The 12,402-nt window shown below is 50.6% G+C and overlaps 4 protein-coding genes across 4 annotated transcripts; 2 read left to right on the top strand and 2 right to left on the bottom strand.

Moving 5' to 3' along the window:
- The first annotated feature begins 151 nt into the window (after nt 1–151).
- Nucleotides 152–1,776, top strand: BKA67DRAFT_571900 (pre-mRNA-splicing factor slu7). The gene has a single exon (XM_046103256.1). The coding sequence runs from the start codon at nt 323–325 to the stop codon at nt 1,736–1,738; it is 1,416 nt and encodes a 471-aa protein (XP_045956063.1). The 5' UTR covers nt 152–322; the 3' UTR covers nt 1,739–1,776.
- Nucleotides 1,777–1,971: 195 nt separating this feature from the next.
- BKA67DRAFT_571896 (uncharacterized protein) lies at nt 1,972–3,034 on the bottom strand. The gene is made up of 3 exons (XM_046103255.1): nt 2,838–3,034; nt 2,653–2,751; nt 1,972–2,585 (listed from the first exon to the last, which is right to left on the bottom strand). Exons 1-3 carry the CDS (start codon nt 2,900–2,902, stop codon nt 2,177–2,179), a joined length of 573 nt encoding a protein of 190 aa, XP_045956062.1. The 5' UTR covers nt 2,903–3,034; the 3' UTR covers nt 1,972–2,176.
- A 310-nt stretch (nt 3,035–3,344) lies between these two features.
- On the top strand, nt 3,345–4,014 carry BKA67DRAFT_521411 (60S ribosomal protein L21; the record flags this gene model as incomplete). The annotated part of the gene is made up of 3 exons (XM_046098274.1): nt 3,345–3,380; nt 3,487–3,554; nt 3,636–4,014. 3 exons carry the CDS (start codon nt 3,345–3,347, stop codon nt 4,012–4,014), a joined length of 483 nt encoding a protein of 160 aa, XP_045956061.1.
- Nucleotides 4,015–10,210: 6,196 nt separating this feature from the next.
- On the bottom strand, nt 10,211–12,379 carry BKA67DRAFT_337964 (uncharacterized protein). Its single transcript, XM_046096274.1, has 2 exons — nt 10,950–12,379; nt 10,211–10,893 (listed from the first exon to the last, which is right to left on the bottom strand). Exons 1-2 carry the CDS (start codon nt 12,260–12,262, stop codon nt 10,395–10,397), a joined length of 1,812 nt encoding a protein of 603 aa, XP_045956060.1. The 5' UTR covers nt 12,263–12,379; the 3' UTR covers nt 10,211–10,394.
- Between the last annotated feature and the right edge of the window lie 23 nt (nt 12,380–12,402).

Below are 12,402 nucleotides of genomic sequence, written 5' to 3'. Positions count from 1 at the left end.
CTTGTTATGAACCCCTGTCCACTGGGGGGTCTGTCGCGCTGTCATGTGCGTGTGCGACTGTAAGCTAACCCAGGCTGGCAGGCAGCTATTAGTACTGTAACAAGGTATGTAACCTAGGTAGGTAAGGGATCCGCCACCCACTAACTAAATCCAACACGGCAAAGCTTAACTACCACAGTACAGTGTAAAGCAACCGCAGTCGCTTTTTGTGGTTGTGTCGAGCGCAACATTCTCAACGCGGCCCCCACGGCAGCATTTGTGGCTATCCTGCACTGCCCTTTTTGCCAGCTCTTTTACTTCCTGTGCAGACGATTGCTCCATCATGCCTCCTCCCCCTCCTCCCCCGCGGAGGAACGACTCCAGAGCCGGCGGCGCAGGCGCGGCCTCCAAGGAGGAGAACATATACATCCCGTCCTTCATCTCAAAGAAGCCCTTCTACGTCGGCGAGGGCGATGAAGACTCCACCGACTACCTCGAGCACCAGCGCCTGACCCAGCAGAAGAAGGACGACCTTGCCACCGCCAAGTGGTACGACCGCGGCAAGAAGACCGGCCCCGCCGCCACCAAGTACCGCAAGGGCGCCTGCGAGAACTGCGGCGCCATGACCCACAAGGCGAAGGACTGCCTGCAGAGGCCGCGCGCAAAGGGCGCCAAGTGGACGGGCCGCGACATCCAGGCCGACGAGGTCATCCAGGACGTGCAGATGGGCTGGGACGCCAAGAGGGACCGCTGGAACGGCTACGACCCCAGAGAGTACAAGCACGTGGTCGACCGGTACAACCAGATGGAGGACCTGCGCAAGCAGCTGGACCCCAACAAGGAGGACGGCGAGGAAGAGGGCAAAGACGAGGGCGAGAAATACGCCGAGGAGATCGACATGGGCAAACATCAGAGCACGGCCACGCGGCAGCTCAGGATACGGGAGGATACGGCCAAGTATCTCCTGAACCTGGATCTCGAGTCTGCAAAGTACGATCCCAAGACGAGGACAATGGTAGACGCCGGTGCCACGGCAGACAAGGCCGCACAGCTATACGCGGAAGAGGGTTTCTTGAGGGGCGCAGGAGATGCGGCCGAGTTTGAGAAGGCCACCAAGTATGCCTGGGAGGCACAAGAGAAGACAGGCGACACGAGCCAGCACTTGCAAGCAAACCCCACGGCGGGAGAGTTCTACCGAAAGAAGGAGAAGGAGGAAGCCGAGAAGAAGAAGGCCCAACGAATGAGGGCGCTGCAGGAAAAGTACGGCGGGGACGACCACGCTATGCCGGCAGGTCTCAAGGATCTAGCTGTCACCGAGTCCGAGGCCTTCGTCGAGTACGACGAAGCAGGCCTGATCAAGGGTGCACCTCGGGCGGTCGCCAAGTCGAAGTACGCGGAGGACGTCTTCATCAACAACCACACTTCCGTCTGGGGCAGTTGGTGGTCAAACTTCAAATGGGGCTACGGATGCTGTCACTCGTTTATGAAGAACAGCTACTGTACGGGAGCAGAAGGGAAGCAGGCCTGGGAGGATGCCGAGAAGCAAAGGACGGGCGCAAACTTGATGATCGAGGATAACCCTTCCGAGGATAACACCCAAGACGCTCCTCCGGCCGCTGACGCAGAGCCGCCGAAACCGGCAGCCAAGAAGCGAACCGCCGAGGAAATGATGGAAGAGGAGCTCGAGGAGTACAGGAGGAAACGGACAGCAGCAGATGACCCCATGGCGAAATACCTGGGGAGAGACGAGCTTGTATAGTAGCATTAGATACCCCAAATCCAACATTACGAAGCTCATATTATGCACTATGCTCTCGTGTTGTATTGAAGCGTCTGGAATGGGGTTTGACGTGACCTCGAGGTGTGAGTGACTTTGGATGAATTAGAGTGATACCAAGCAACAACGCGGTTGAAATCGTGAGAGGGGATACGCGAATCACAGTCATGTGACGACACAGGCAGTATAGTAGTTTTCACGGCAAGACAGGAGGATTGAAACCGGAGATGATCATGTTGAAGGTAAATGGTTGGTGGTGCAAATCATTTTCATGCAATTCCCTGATCCCTGGCCTAACGCCGTGAGCTATGAAAGGCTTTTGACTCCATATGCCCATAAAGTAGTATCAGATCCCTCAACCAGTGGATTCCTATCATGGTCCACAACATGATCATGGCTTCATACATTCGAGGGGAGGATTTACTCCTCCTCCTCCTCCTCCTCGTCGCCACCCTTCTCGGCGGACTTGGCCTTCTTTCTTCGGACACGACCGGGGCGGCCGCCACCGAAGGGCGAGGTCAGGGCGAAGTCAATGTGCTTCTGGGAGTCGAGACGGACGATGAAAGAGGGGACGTTGACGATCTGCTTGCCGACGCGTATGTGGCGCTGGCGGATGAGGACACGGGCGTGGTGGATGGACTTGGCGAGACCGAGCTTGTAGACGCAAGTCTGGAGGCGGCGCTCCAAGAAATCCTCGACCTTGAGGGCCAGGACGTAATCGAGCTTCATGCGGGACTCGTCGAGGACACCGACACGTACGAGACGACGGATGAGGGCATTTCCTTCGAAGAGACGCTTGGGGTCCTTCTCATCGAGGGTAAGGAGCTGACTGTATGGCGTGGGGAAATTAGTGTCTGCAGATTGGACTTGCTCGGGCCGTCAAGCAGGGCACATACCGGGCAGCACGACGAATCTTGGACAGGGTGAGCTGGACACGCCAGACCTCACGCTTGTTGCGGAGACCGTACTCGCCAACGAGCTTCAACTCGGAGTCACTACAATATGTCGTATGTCAGTTTTTTTGGTTTCAAACGACTTAAGCAGAGGGCAAGCTCGTGCTCATTGGCCGGTGAATACTGACAGTCGGGCGGCCTCGAAAGGACGACGAGGGACCTTGGCGGTCTTGGAGTAAGAGAGAGGAGCCATTGTTGCGACTCAACTACTGATCTTGCTCGGTTGTTGGGTGGTTGCAGAGGGATATCCGATCGAGAAGAGGGAGGGAGAAAAAAAGATCACGAAAATCCGTCAAGCTCGTACCGTAGTTGCTGGGCTCGCTAGAGCAGAATTGGTGGGTTGCGAAAGTTGCAGAAAAGCGGGTCTTTAGGGTAAAAGGTTGTGAGCCTGAGGCAGCCGCAGGAAGGGGCCCCTCCCTCAATTGGAGAGGGAGAGGGCAGCTGCGAGCTGCGACTGGGCACCGGTCGGGACGGTGCACAGACCAGTTTTCAAGTGTCTCCCACACAATTTCCGGGTCCTAGCGAAATTCCACTCTTGGTGAGGGAATCGAGAAAAATCACAATCTTGAATCCGACCAACGACAAACCGCCCAACTTCTCACCCTTCTTACTAACGACACCACAACACCGTCAAGATGGGTCACGCTGCAGGTCTCCGCGCTGGTACGAGAGTATGTGAACGCCCTTTTGGGTCCCGTCGGGATCATCCAGATTTCGAATTTGCGACCCGACGCAGATGGACATGTTGAAATTGCAGAAGCTAACACAGCTTTGTAGTACGCCTTCTCCAGGGACTTCAGGAAGAAGGGTTCCATTGCCCTGTCCACCTACCTCCGCCAGTACAAGTACGTTGCGCCGCGAGATCCCAAGGCCGGCCGAGCAAGCAAGATGCGAAGGAACCCGTTGGAAAACTAACAGTTCTGCAGGGTCGGTGACATCGTGGACATCAAGGCCAATGGTGCTGTCCAGAAGGGTATGCCTCACAAGGTCTACCACGGAAAGACCGGTGTCATCTACAACGTCACCAAGTCCGCCGTTGGTGTCATCATCTACAAGAAGGTCAAGCACCGATACATCGAGAAGCGCATCAACCTCCGCGTCGAGCACGTCTCCCTGTCCCGATCGCGAGAGGACTTCATCAAGCGTGTCAAGAGAAACGCCGAGCTGAAGAAGCAGGCCAAGGCCGACGGTACCGTCGTCCAAGTTAAGAGACTCGCCACCCTCCCCCGTGAGGCACACACCGTGTCTTTCAAGGACAACAAGCCCGAGACAGTCCTTCCTATCGCCTACGAGACAACTATCTAAGCCAAGAAGGGTCAAACGGTGTTTGTGCGTGTTTCTCTGGGTCCCGGTTGTCTTTACATCATTGCATGGGGTTCATGTGGTCTGGTCAGGACTGAAGTCCTCTTACGAGCATGGCAAGGCATGGAAAATAGCCGATGCTTGATAGGATCATAAAAAAATGATTGTGATGCCAAACGAAGTTGAATTCAGGTTTTTGTGAAATGAGTCAATGGCAACCGATCGAACGAGCAGTGCTCCCTAGGCTTTCTACGCGTGGCAGGAAGGAGCATGTATAATTTCAGATTTCACGCACGAAAATAGACGGGACATGAACCAACCCAGCCTTGTTCAGCCTTGAGCTTGCGAGTACATGGTGAAGGCATTCTGGAAAGAGCAAACCAAATCGCTGAATGATGCAATGCACTCATCCGCGACATAGCAAGTGCCAGTATAAACTTGTCTTGATATTCGTAAGTAAGATGAAAACAAATGGTCATTATTGCTACAATTCCAGCCCACCGATGCATCAGCCAAGCGTACTACCATGTGTTCTAGCTTCATTCTCACGCGCACTGCTGCACTCCAGGCACAAACGACCAGGACATGTCTTCAACCTACAGCCCTTTCTCTTCTCGTTGGACCATCTCATAGCTTGGCGGCGGAGCATCGTCCGAGCCCACCTCTCCCAGTCCGTCGCTATCGACGGACGCCCTCTCGTATACCTCCCACTCCTCGCTATCTTCTCCCTCCTTCCTCTTCTCGTGTTGTTCCATCATGGCGTTCTGGTACCCGAGCTCGTAAGCCGCCGCCGCGTTGCGTGCCGCGAGCTCCGCTTGCCTCGCCTCGCCTCTCTGTAGGGCCTCGCTGACGATCATGCGGATGATACCGCCGTGATCTTGGTCAACCCGGCGGCAGCCGCGACGCTGTGGCTGTCGATAGGATGATGCCTCCTCGAGCTTGGTCCGCTGGGCTTTTGGCGAGCAAGTGGTCCCGGCTGTAGGTGCTACACGTGCGGAGCGGTTTTTGCGGGAACACATGGTGAGAAAGTTTCTGGGTCGTGTGGATGGTGTTTCCGGAGAATAGTTTTACTCAGACGAGGACTTGTTCTTGTCGGTTTGTTATAAATGTCTTGTATATTTCGAGGTGGCTCCCTCCCACTACTTGGTAAGGCGGGAAAGTAGACTATATTATAAACTTGTTCGGTCGAATAGTCTGTTCCGTCACCTTTTGCTTTTGGGTCAAGCCGCCTGAGCAACTGGCCGTTTTGACAAAAATGCAGATGCAGATACGAATGCGCGCTTCCTGTCTTCCCTACATCCTCATTTGCGCGAGCGAAAGCGAACGACTAACCCGGGATGAAAGTCTGGCCGTGTCTTCGACATGTCCAGCTTGTCGGGGCGGCGTCGCATTCGCATTCGCATGATTAGCGCCATCCTTCCCTTTGGTCCCCCCAAGTGCAAACCCCCCCAATTGCCAGGTAACATGTTCTTCTCAGGTATTTTGTGCTCTGTGGGTTCCGTACATCCCAGCAACTCCCTGAACTCCTAAGTGGCCCTTCAAATCGCCTACCAGCTTTAATAGCCACCAAACTGTTCACTTAGGAGTTTGATACTCAGACGAGAAGATAAAAGCGTATCGTTTAGTAAAAGCTTGGCGCAGGGGGCTGACAGTGGGCTGGGGTATAGTGCTTAGTACGGAATATGTGGGTCGCACGCATAAGTCCATAGACACGACATCATATCTAAAGAAAGTGATACTTTTCCTTGGATGCGTATTGGTGATACCTCACAAGCACGATTTAACAGTTATTTTCGTTTGTAGTTGAGTGTAGCGTACTCTGGCAGATAGTATGGAATCATTAGTATGCTGGTCCAGTCCCGAAAGTAAGGCTGCTGGACCGCGATGCGGGTATCTATTAGAAGCTCGGATTAACTGCAATTTTTCAATACGTCCTTTTCTCAAGTCAATTTTACTCTCTTTATTATAAGTCTTAGTAGTCTTTCTCAATGGCATATGATGAGCCGATCAAGCTCCATTTGAACTATGACTCGAATCCCTAGAGAAAAACTATTCTGCGACATATCGATCCATACATTGGATGGATATGGTATTTCTGCACCCTCCATCTGATTTTGCAGGTAGACTAGCACTGGCCTTATAATTAAGACCGGTCGATAGAGAGGAAGAAGATGATAATGAAGACGCTATGAAGCAGCTTGAGGGCTTGGTTGAGGGGTTTTGCATCAAGACCTGGCAGGGATTTCCAGAGGTGAGAAACTCGAAGATTATTTACCGACGATATTCTATCTGCAATGAATAAGGTTAAGAGCTGTACATCGAGTACTGGCCGCTATACAAGCCATCTTATCACAACATGTTTAGAGACACGAACGTTTATGTTTCTTCAGTTTCCATCTTGAGGAGGGCAACACGAGCCGTCATGGCAGTGCTGTCTGTGGTTTTTCTGCTGCTAACAGTGTTCATTCGTAACATCTTATCCTAATCAGCTCATCACATGACAGTCATTGGTATCGCGGCAGTGTCACTCATTAGCCTGCTCTCAATTCTGACGAAGGGCAAGCCGCCAGATGTGTTTCCCAGTTTCCTAGTTTAAGCTTGATTGGGATGATACGGACTTTCCTAGGGAGCCCAATCTAGAATTCTATCACAGTTGCTGCTATCTGCCCTGTAACGAGTGGTTGTGCTATGCATTTCGTATGTCACTGATGATGTATCGAGGTATTCCTCTAAAATCCTATAGCGATTTCCAAGGCGATCTTGTCTTCCACGGACCACAAAGTTGCAAGTAGGTGAGGAAACCCGTTTCTTGAAAGGCACTAGCTGGGGTGGATTTTATCACGTAAAAGTGGTATTCTATCCGTCCGCGCGGTTGAACAAGCCGATATGTACGCCAGTATTATACCACGAGGTTCGCAGGTTGTCTATCACCTACAATGATGCAGTTAAGGTTGGCTTTACCAAGAAGGAGCGAGCTTTCCGAAGGTTCGAATGCGCTTGTTTTCTTCTAACAGGCAAAAAGTACCATAGAACAAGTGGAGAAGCTTCGTAAGACCTTTTGTGAAGTGGGTGATCGTAGTATCTCAATCTCAGTGGTATCCATCAAAGATTCCTTGGTAGCTCAGACCTCTTCCTCTGTATCGAGGACACCATAGTGGTTGGAAGCTCTAGGCATCGTAACGACGAGTACTTTTGAGATCGCATCACATTCTGGATTTTTGAACGCTTCGTTTTCTTTAGCTCGGCAGAACTGTAGAGTCTTGATGGTTGTGGGATAAAACGTTATGATGTGATTAAGCGTGTCTTGAGCCGAAACACTCTCGTAATGCCCAGCAGAATGCATTGCAAATAGAGATAAAGATGAGCCTCCTGCCCAGCAGCTCTGTAATAAAGACTTTGGGGGGACAAATCCCCATAGAAGTTCAGGTGGTAGCATACCTGATAGAGGGGTAGGTTTTTCTATTTTAATTTAGCAGAATTTCTCCCAATGACCAGCGCACTGGACCACCTGAGCGGTTACGTGGTCTAATCAGAGTATTGCCAGTCTGTACATGGAGTTTGTTATGGTAACTACGAACCGCTTGACCTGTCAGCATTTCAGACCGTAAACGATAACGCAGGGATGTACATTGAGGGCTTTGTGGGCACTGAGGGATATGTGGGCTTTCTGGGGTCGGCTTTTTTTAATCTTTTCTTTCTTTTTTCTTTTTTCTATCTTTCGTTATTATGGAGGAAGAGTTCGGGTTACCCCTTTCCTTATCTTCTTTCTTTGGCAATAACATTCTTGTTATGCCTATTGCTTTGTTAGATTGTTAATCTTATTTATAATCATGCTTACTGGGAGACCCAATCTGTCGGCCGAAGTGGAAACCCCGCGAGGCTTGGATTTCTCTACTTCGAGGTGCCTGACTCCCGGCAGCGGAATTAGCTTGCTCCCTTCTCTTCTCAGAACAAAAGAACAAATTTTCCAAATAGCTTGATTGTGGCATCGTCCGCCCTCACTCCCGTTTTCATCCTTGCTAGTGATGGTGCGTTGTCTTGGCACAAGTATTTTGCGAAGTAAACAAGAGCTTCCCGCAGCAGCGAAAGATCTGCTTTGTGTGTTTTGAGATATTAATCATGGACGGTTATACTAAGACGATCTATTCATATACTCGCAGGCGCGGGGTGGGTCGGTTCTCTCTCTTATAGAACAAAAACACCGTAAATCTTTTCCATCTATACGTATGCAGCACTGGGACATGGAAGTCTCTAACTCAGGGAGGCATCATACATTGTCCTGACCTACCAGGGGCTATTCACGGGGTTCTGTACCCTTCACGGCCATGTCGAAGTCCTAGGCGATTCTGATTGGAGTAGACTACTTCTCATAGTCTAGGCATCTAGAGGGCTGCTTGCACGATATCAAACTCATGGCTTCATTTCTCCAAAGTGTCCTCTCATTGAATAGCTTGTATCTCATCACTCTCACTTCAACCGCTTGATCCCTAAATTCATACATGGAAATATTATTTATAAGAGTCTGAACTCACAGCACATATACGAGAACATAATATCTTACATGAAGCGTGTGGCAAAAAAAAAAAGCAAAGCCCGGGGGCACCGTATTTGTGTATTTCTCTAATCACGGAACCATGTTGCCTAGCAAAGATCTGGTATTTGTTATCCTCGCCGAGGTCGACGAGATTAAATTCCTTCCAACTATAATTGTCTCCTTTAGACTAGGTTAAAGGATATGGTGGATAACAAGCTTGTAGCAAAACTTGTCTTGGGTTGTTGCCACTCAGAGCTAGCAGAGCAAACAACAGAATGATCATCCATACACTTTCTTGCATTACATTTCTCACCTCGATGACTACCGGAGCAATGTTTTCAAGGAAGTATATGCGGGCAAAGGTACCAAAACTCAGAGATGGTTGAGCTTGCCGCCAGATAATATGCGGTGCATGAGTTGTGCATGGGTCGGATACTTGGAGAGAATACATGATAAGTTTTGAAGAGAGAAAATTATCAGAAGAAAAGGCTAAGGAGAAAACTAGGGGATAAGCACTGCGAAGAAAACCAGTTTACCGTATAGGCCATTCTGCACAGTCTGAACTGGAAGTGGGCTTTCGCAAGAAGCTCTTTAGTGCAGAAGCTTGATAAAAGCATCGACCATGATATCTCCCGGTTTAGAAGCAAAAATATTTCTCTGAATTGAAAGCGGATTCGTAAATCTGAGGGATCGCTATCTAAGCATATTCTCTTCGAATTATTGCGTTTTGTCATGTGGTATGGAGGGTTCTTTGTTCGCCTAGTCTACGAGACTATCGACATCCCTAACCATGTCGACACTAGACTGAGGTCTCAAATATTGGAAAGTGAAAGAGATTGTAGCTTTGAGCAGTCCGAAGAAGGTTTTCTTACTTTCCCATTGCACAAAAACACAATGGCTACCGATGACAAATTCATCTCCCTTTCTCCTGGCATTTAGCTGCAGCTCGTTACAGACGAAAACGAAGAAGTACATGCCCGATGACTGAGTGCATCGCTCTCCCGCTTTCACATGCTCATAGGCTCACTAGTGAACATTTTTATATCCGGATAGCTTCACGACCACCAATATACATATCGTATTTGGGGACATTTCATGCACGAAGTGTTTATTAAAGAGGACAAGATTGCAGATTTGGAATTTGTTGTTAACGTCACTGTATTCATATGGACTCGATTTGAGCTTTTATGGCTTACGGTCTAGTATCCGCTAGCCAACTGAAGCAAGCTATCAACGATGCTTCACGTCTGTGCCAATCAGTCCGTTTCTATGTACACCACTAGACCGGCCTGTGCTTCACCCATGATCCACAAAATCCATCCGAGCGCCCTCACGATATCTTTTGGGGCACCATCAAGAAGTTTACATCCATTACGTCCGAGAAAGATGCCTTATATTTTCAAAACCTTTATCCCACGCTCATGTGAGGATAGGCTGAACAAGCTCGTAAGTGAGCTTTCGGAAGTGATAATCACCATGTGAGAAGTACGTTGAATCGTGAGAAAAGGGAGTATGCTGTTCCTGGTGTTGTCGTATTTGAAGAAAAAAGCAAAGAAAAAAGGTGAATGGCACGATATGCCAAGGGTTGAGGAAGTCGTGGGACTGGGGTATCCGAAGTGAAAACCAAATGGTTGCTTATCGTAGAAAATTGAAAGTTGGTAAAGAAACAGATTTCATGTTTCGAGTGAAAATGACTCTCCAAGATGTTTGCTCGTATCAGGGCTACCATTGGAACAGGATAAGCTTTGCCGTATCCTGCTTCCGTCTATATCAAATATACATCAATTAGGTCGTCGCGGTAAATAGGTTTGCTGCGGCGATAGTGAATTGCGAAATGCTGAGTCGAAATTTATAAGCCTGGGTAAGCCCCGTCCATGCGTCCTCTTCCGGGCACATTATTTCCTCGACTACTCGGCATTTGAAAGTCCGGGTTGCTATAAAGAACGTTCACTTCATTCCGATTTACCGGCCTGCGAGGAATTTGTGCACCGAAAGCGCCCGGCGGGCCGGGAGGTGGGTTCCACCGTGGATTCACACCCCGCTGTGACACCGATGTGAAAGTCGATCTCTCCGAAATAGCAGGGCTTCTAGCTCCTGCATAATGGGGATCTTCAAAGGTAGCTGGATCCGGGCCAGGGCCAGGTTGCAGTGTTCTTGGTACCGAAGGTTCTGCGAACCGTGGGTCAACATCTTCATAGTAATCACTAGCTGCAGTGACTGGCTGTGAAGGAGCCGTGCCGGAAGGTCCGTCAGCATTGCGTGGCTGAACATGTAGTGGTGAAGGCATCCTCGGTGAGTTTCGACCCGGTCCTTGAGCCCACGCTTGACGTGGTGGTACATATGCACCTCTAAGATTCATGTTAGCATTATTCTAATTATATAATCTTGTTGGCAGAAAACTCACTCCTCTTGGCTGTACTTGCTACCCTCGCTCATGTATGTGTCGGTACGCCTTGGGCCATTGGTTCTGGCTTGTTGTAGCGCAAGCATGCCGGCCACATCGGCATCACTGTCTCTGAGCTGGTTCGGAAATTGACCGAAATTTTGGGGTGGATGAGCCGGGCTGCCAGTAGAAGCATCCATTTCTACTGCCTGGCCAACAGGTGGTGCTAAAGCTGCATTCTCTGTACCGGGCAATGGTGGGGGAGACTCCGCTCGTGGCAGATCGCTCACACTCGCTCGGTCCGGGTTGTATGCTTCATAGCCACTGCTGCCCACAGTTCCAGTTGAGACACTCGGCATCGATGGGTTCGTGCCGTACGGCGGAGGTGCACGACCAGGTGATGCGTCTCTAGCAGCTCCGTAGTTGCCGTACACATCCGGCGCAGGTCGACCGTATCCGTTACCGTAATTAGAAGGCGGAGCACGACCGCCACGTGCGCCGTTCGGGCCGTATCCTGCTCTTGGCGGACCATACCCACCTCTGCCATTCGGTGGGCCGTAACCACCTCGGCCTGGAGGGCCATATCCGCCCCTCGAGCCAGATGGGCCGTTGTAGCTAGGACCGTAACCTCCTCTGCCATAGCCTCCACGGCCACGGTACCCTGCTGGAGGTGGTCCTCCTCTGCCTCGAGAGTTCATTGATCGCTCAGAAGGAGGTCCTCGCCTGGCGCCGTATGCATCCTGAGGAGCCTGTACGGGATTTCCGTATTGGTCCCTGGCCAGAGACGGACTGGAGTCGCTTGCGTTGACGTAAGTTCCTTCTGTGGAGGCAAAAACAGCATTCGGAGATCTTTGCGAAGGAGTGGTGGCAGTAAGTGGTATACGTTCGTCGCTGCTGCGATCGTCCTTCTTCTGCTCATAGGTCGCAAAGGTCGGGAGCTTGTTTTCAGCTGGCCCGTTCGCACCGCTGAGGACAGGCACGGTGGGCGACATGACTGATGCGCCAGGAGCTGTGACATCGCGCTGAGCTTCCCTGTTGTAGTAGTTTTCACCACTCATTTCGGCATTCTCAGCAATACGCTTCTTCCTTGCTTTTCTGCTAACAACAGTACGGCGCATAGCGCACGAAACAAGTCCACTCATCGCCACAAGGACTGTAGAGGCGCATACAATGTAGGAACCCCAAGCCATGTGAGGAACGAAAAGTAGAACATCAACTAAGAAACAAACAAGACACAGTAAGAAGGTGATAATGCCGACGATGAAAAGGACGAGCAGGTAGCGAGATGAATGAGAGGGGCCATGGAAATGAGCAGCGACGGACATGCCCAGCATAATGAGGGTGAACAGACATGCTACCGGATGTATGATCAAGATGGCCGAAAGGGTTGTTCGCGCTGAAGTCGGCAGATCAAAGGTAGCGGACTGCGTAGCAGTAAAGAGTGACGCTGCAGCAGGCGTCAGCTATCGGATGT

Source organism: Truncatella angustata (assembly GCF_020726525.1).
Source record: "Truncatella angustata strain MPI-SDFR-AT-0073 chromosome Unknown BKA67scaffold_6, whole genome shotgun sequence".
Lineage (NCBI taxonomy): Eukaryota > Fungi > Ascomycota > Sordariomycetes > Amphisphaeriales > Sporocadaceae > Truncatella > Truncatella angustata.
Note: the sequence above shows the minus strand (reverse complement) of the source record. Positions and strands in the feature narration are given on the sequence as shown.

Bases quoted from the DNA above. Each gene is read 5' to 3' on its own strand.
- BKA67DRAFT_571900 (XM_046103256.1), top strand. From the start codon at position 323: ATGCCTCCTCCCCCTCCTCCCCCGCGGAGGAACGACTCCAGAGCCGGC.
- BKA67DRAFT_571896 (XM_046103255.1), bottom strand. From the start codon at position 2,902: ATGGCTCCTCTCTCTTACTCCAAGACCGCCAAGGTCCCTCGTCGTCCT. The intron at 2,752-2,837 runs GTCAGTATTCAC...GACATATTGTAG, and splicing joins CCTTTCGAGGCCGCCCGACT to TGACTCCGAGTTGAAGCTCG. The intron at 2,586-2,652 runs GTATGTGCCCTG...CACGCCATACAG, and splicing joins AAGATTCGTCGTGCTGCCCG to TCAGCTCCTTACCCTCGATG.
- BKA67DRAFT_337964 (XM_046096274.1), bottom strand. From the start codon at position 12,262: ATGCTGGGCATGTCCGTCGCTGCTCATTTCCATGGCCCCTCTCATTCA. The intron at 10,894-10,949 runs GTGAGTTTTCTG...CATGAATCTTAG, and splicing joins AGCAAGTACAGCCAAGAGGA to AGGTGCATATGTACCACCAC.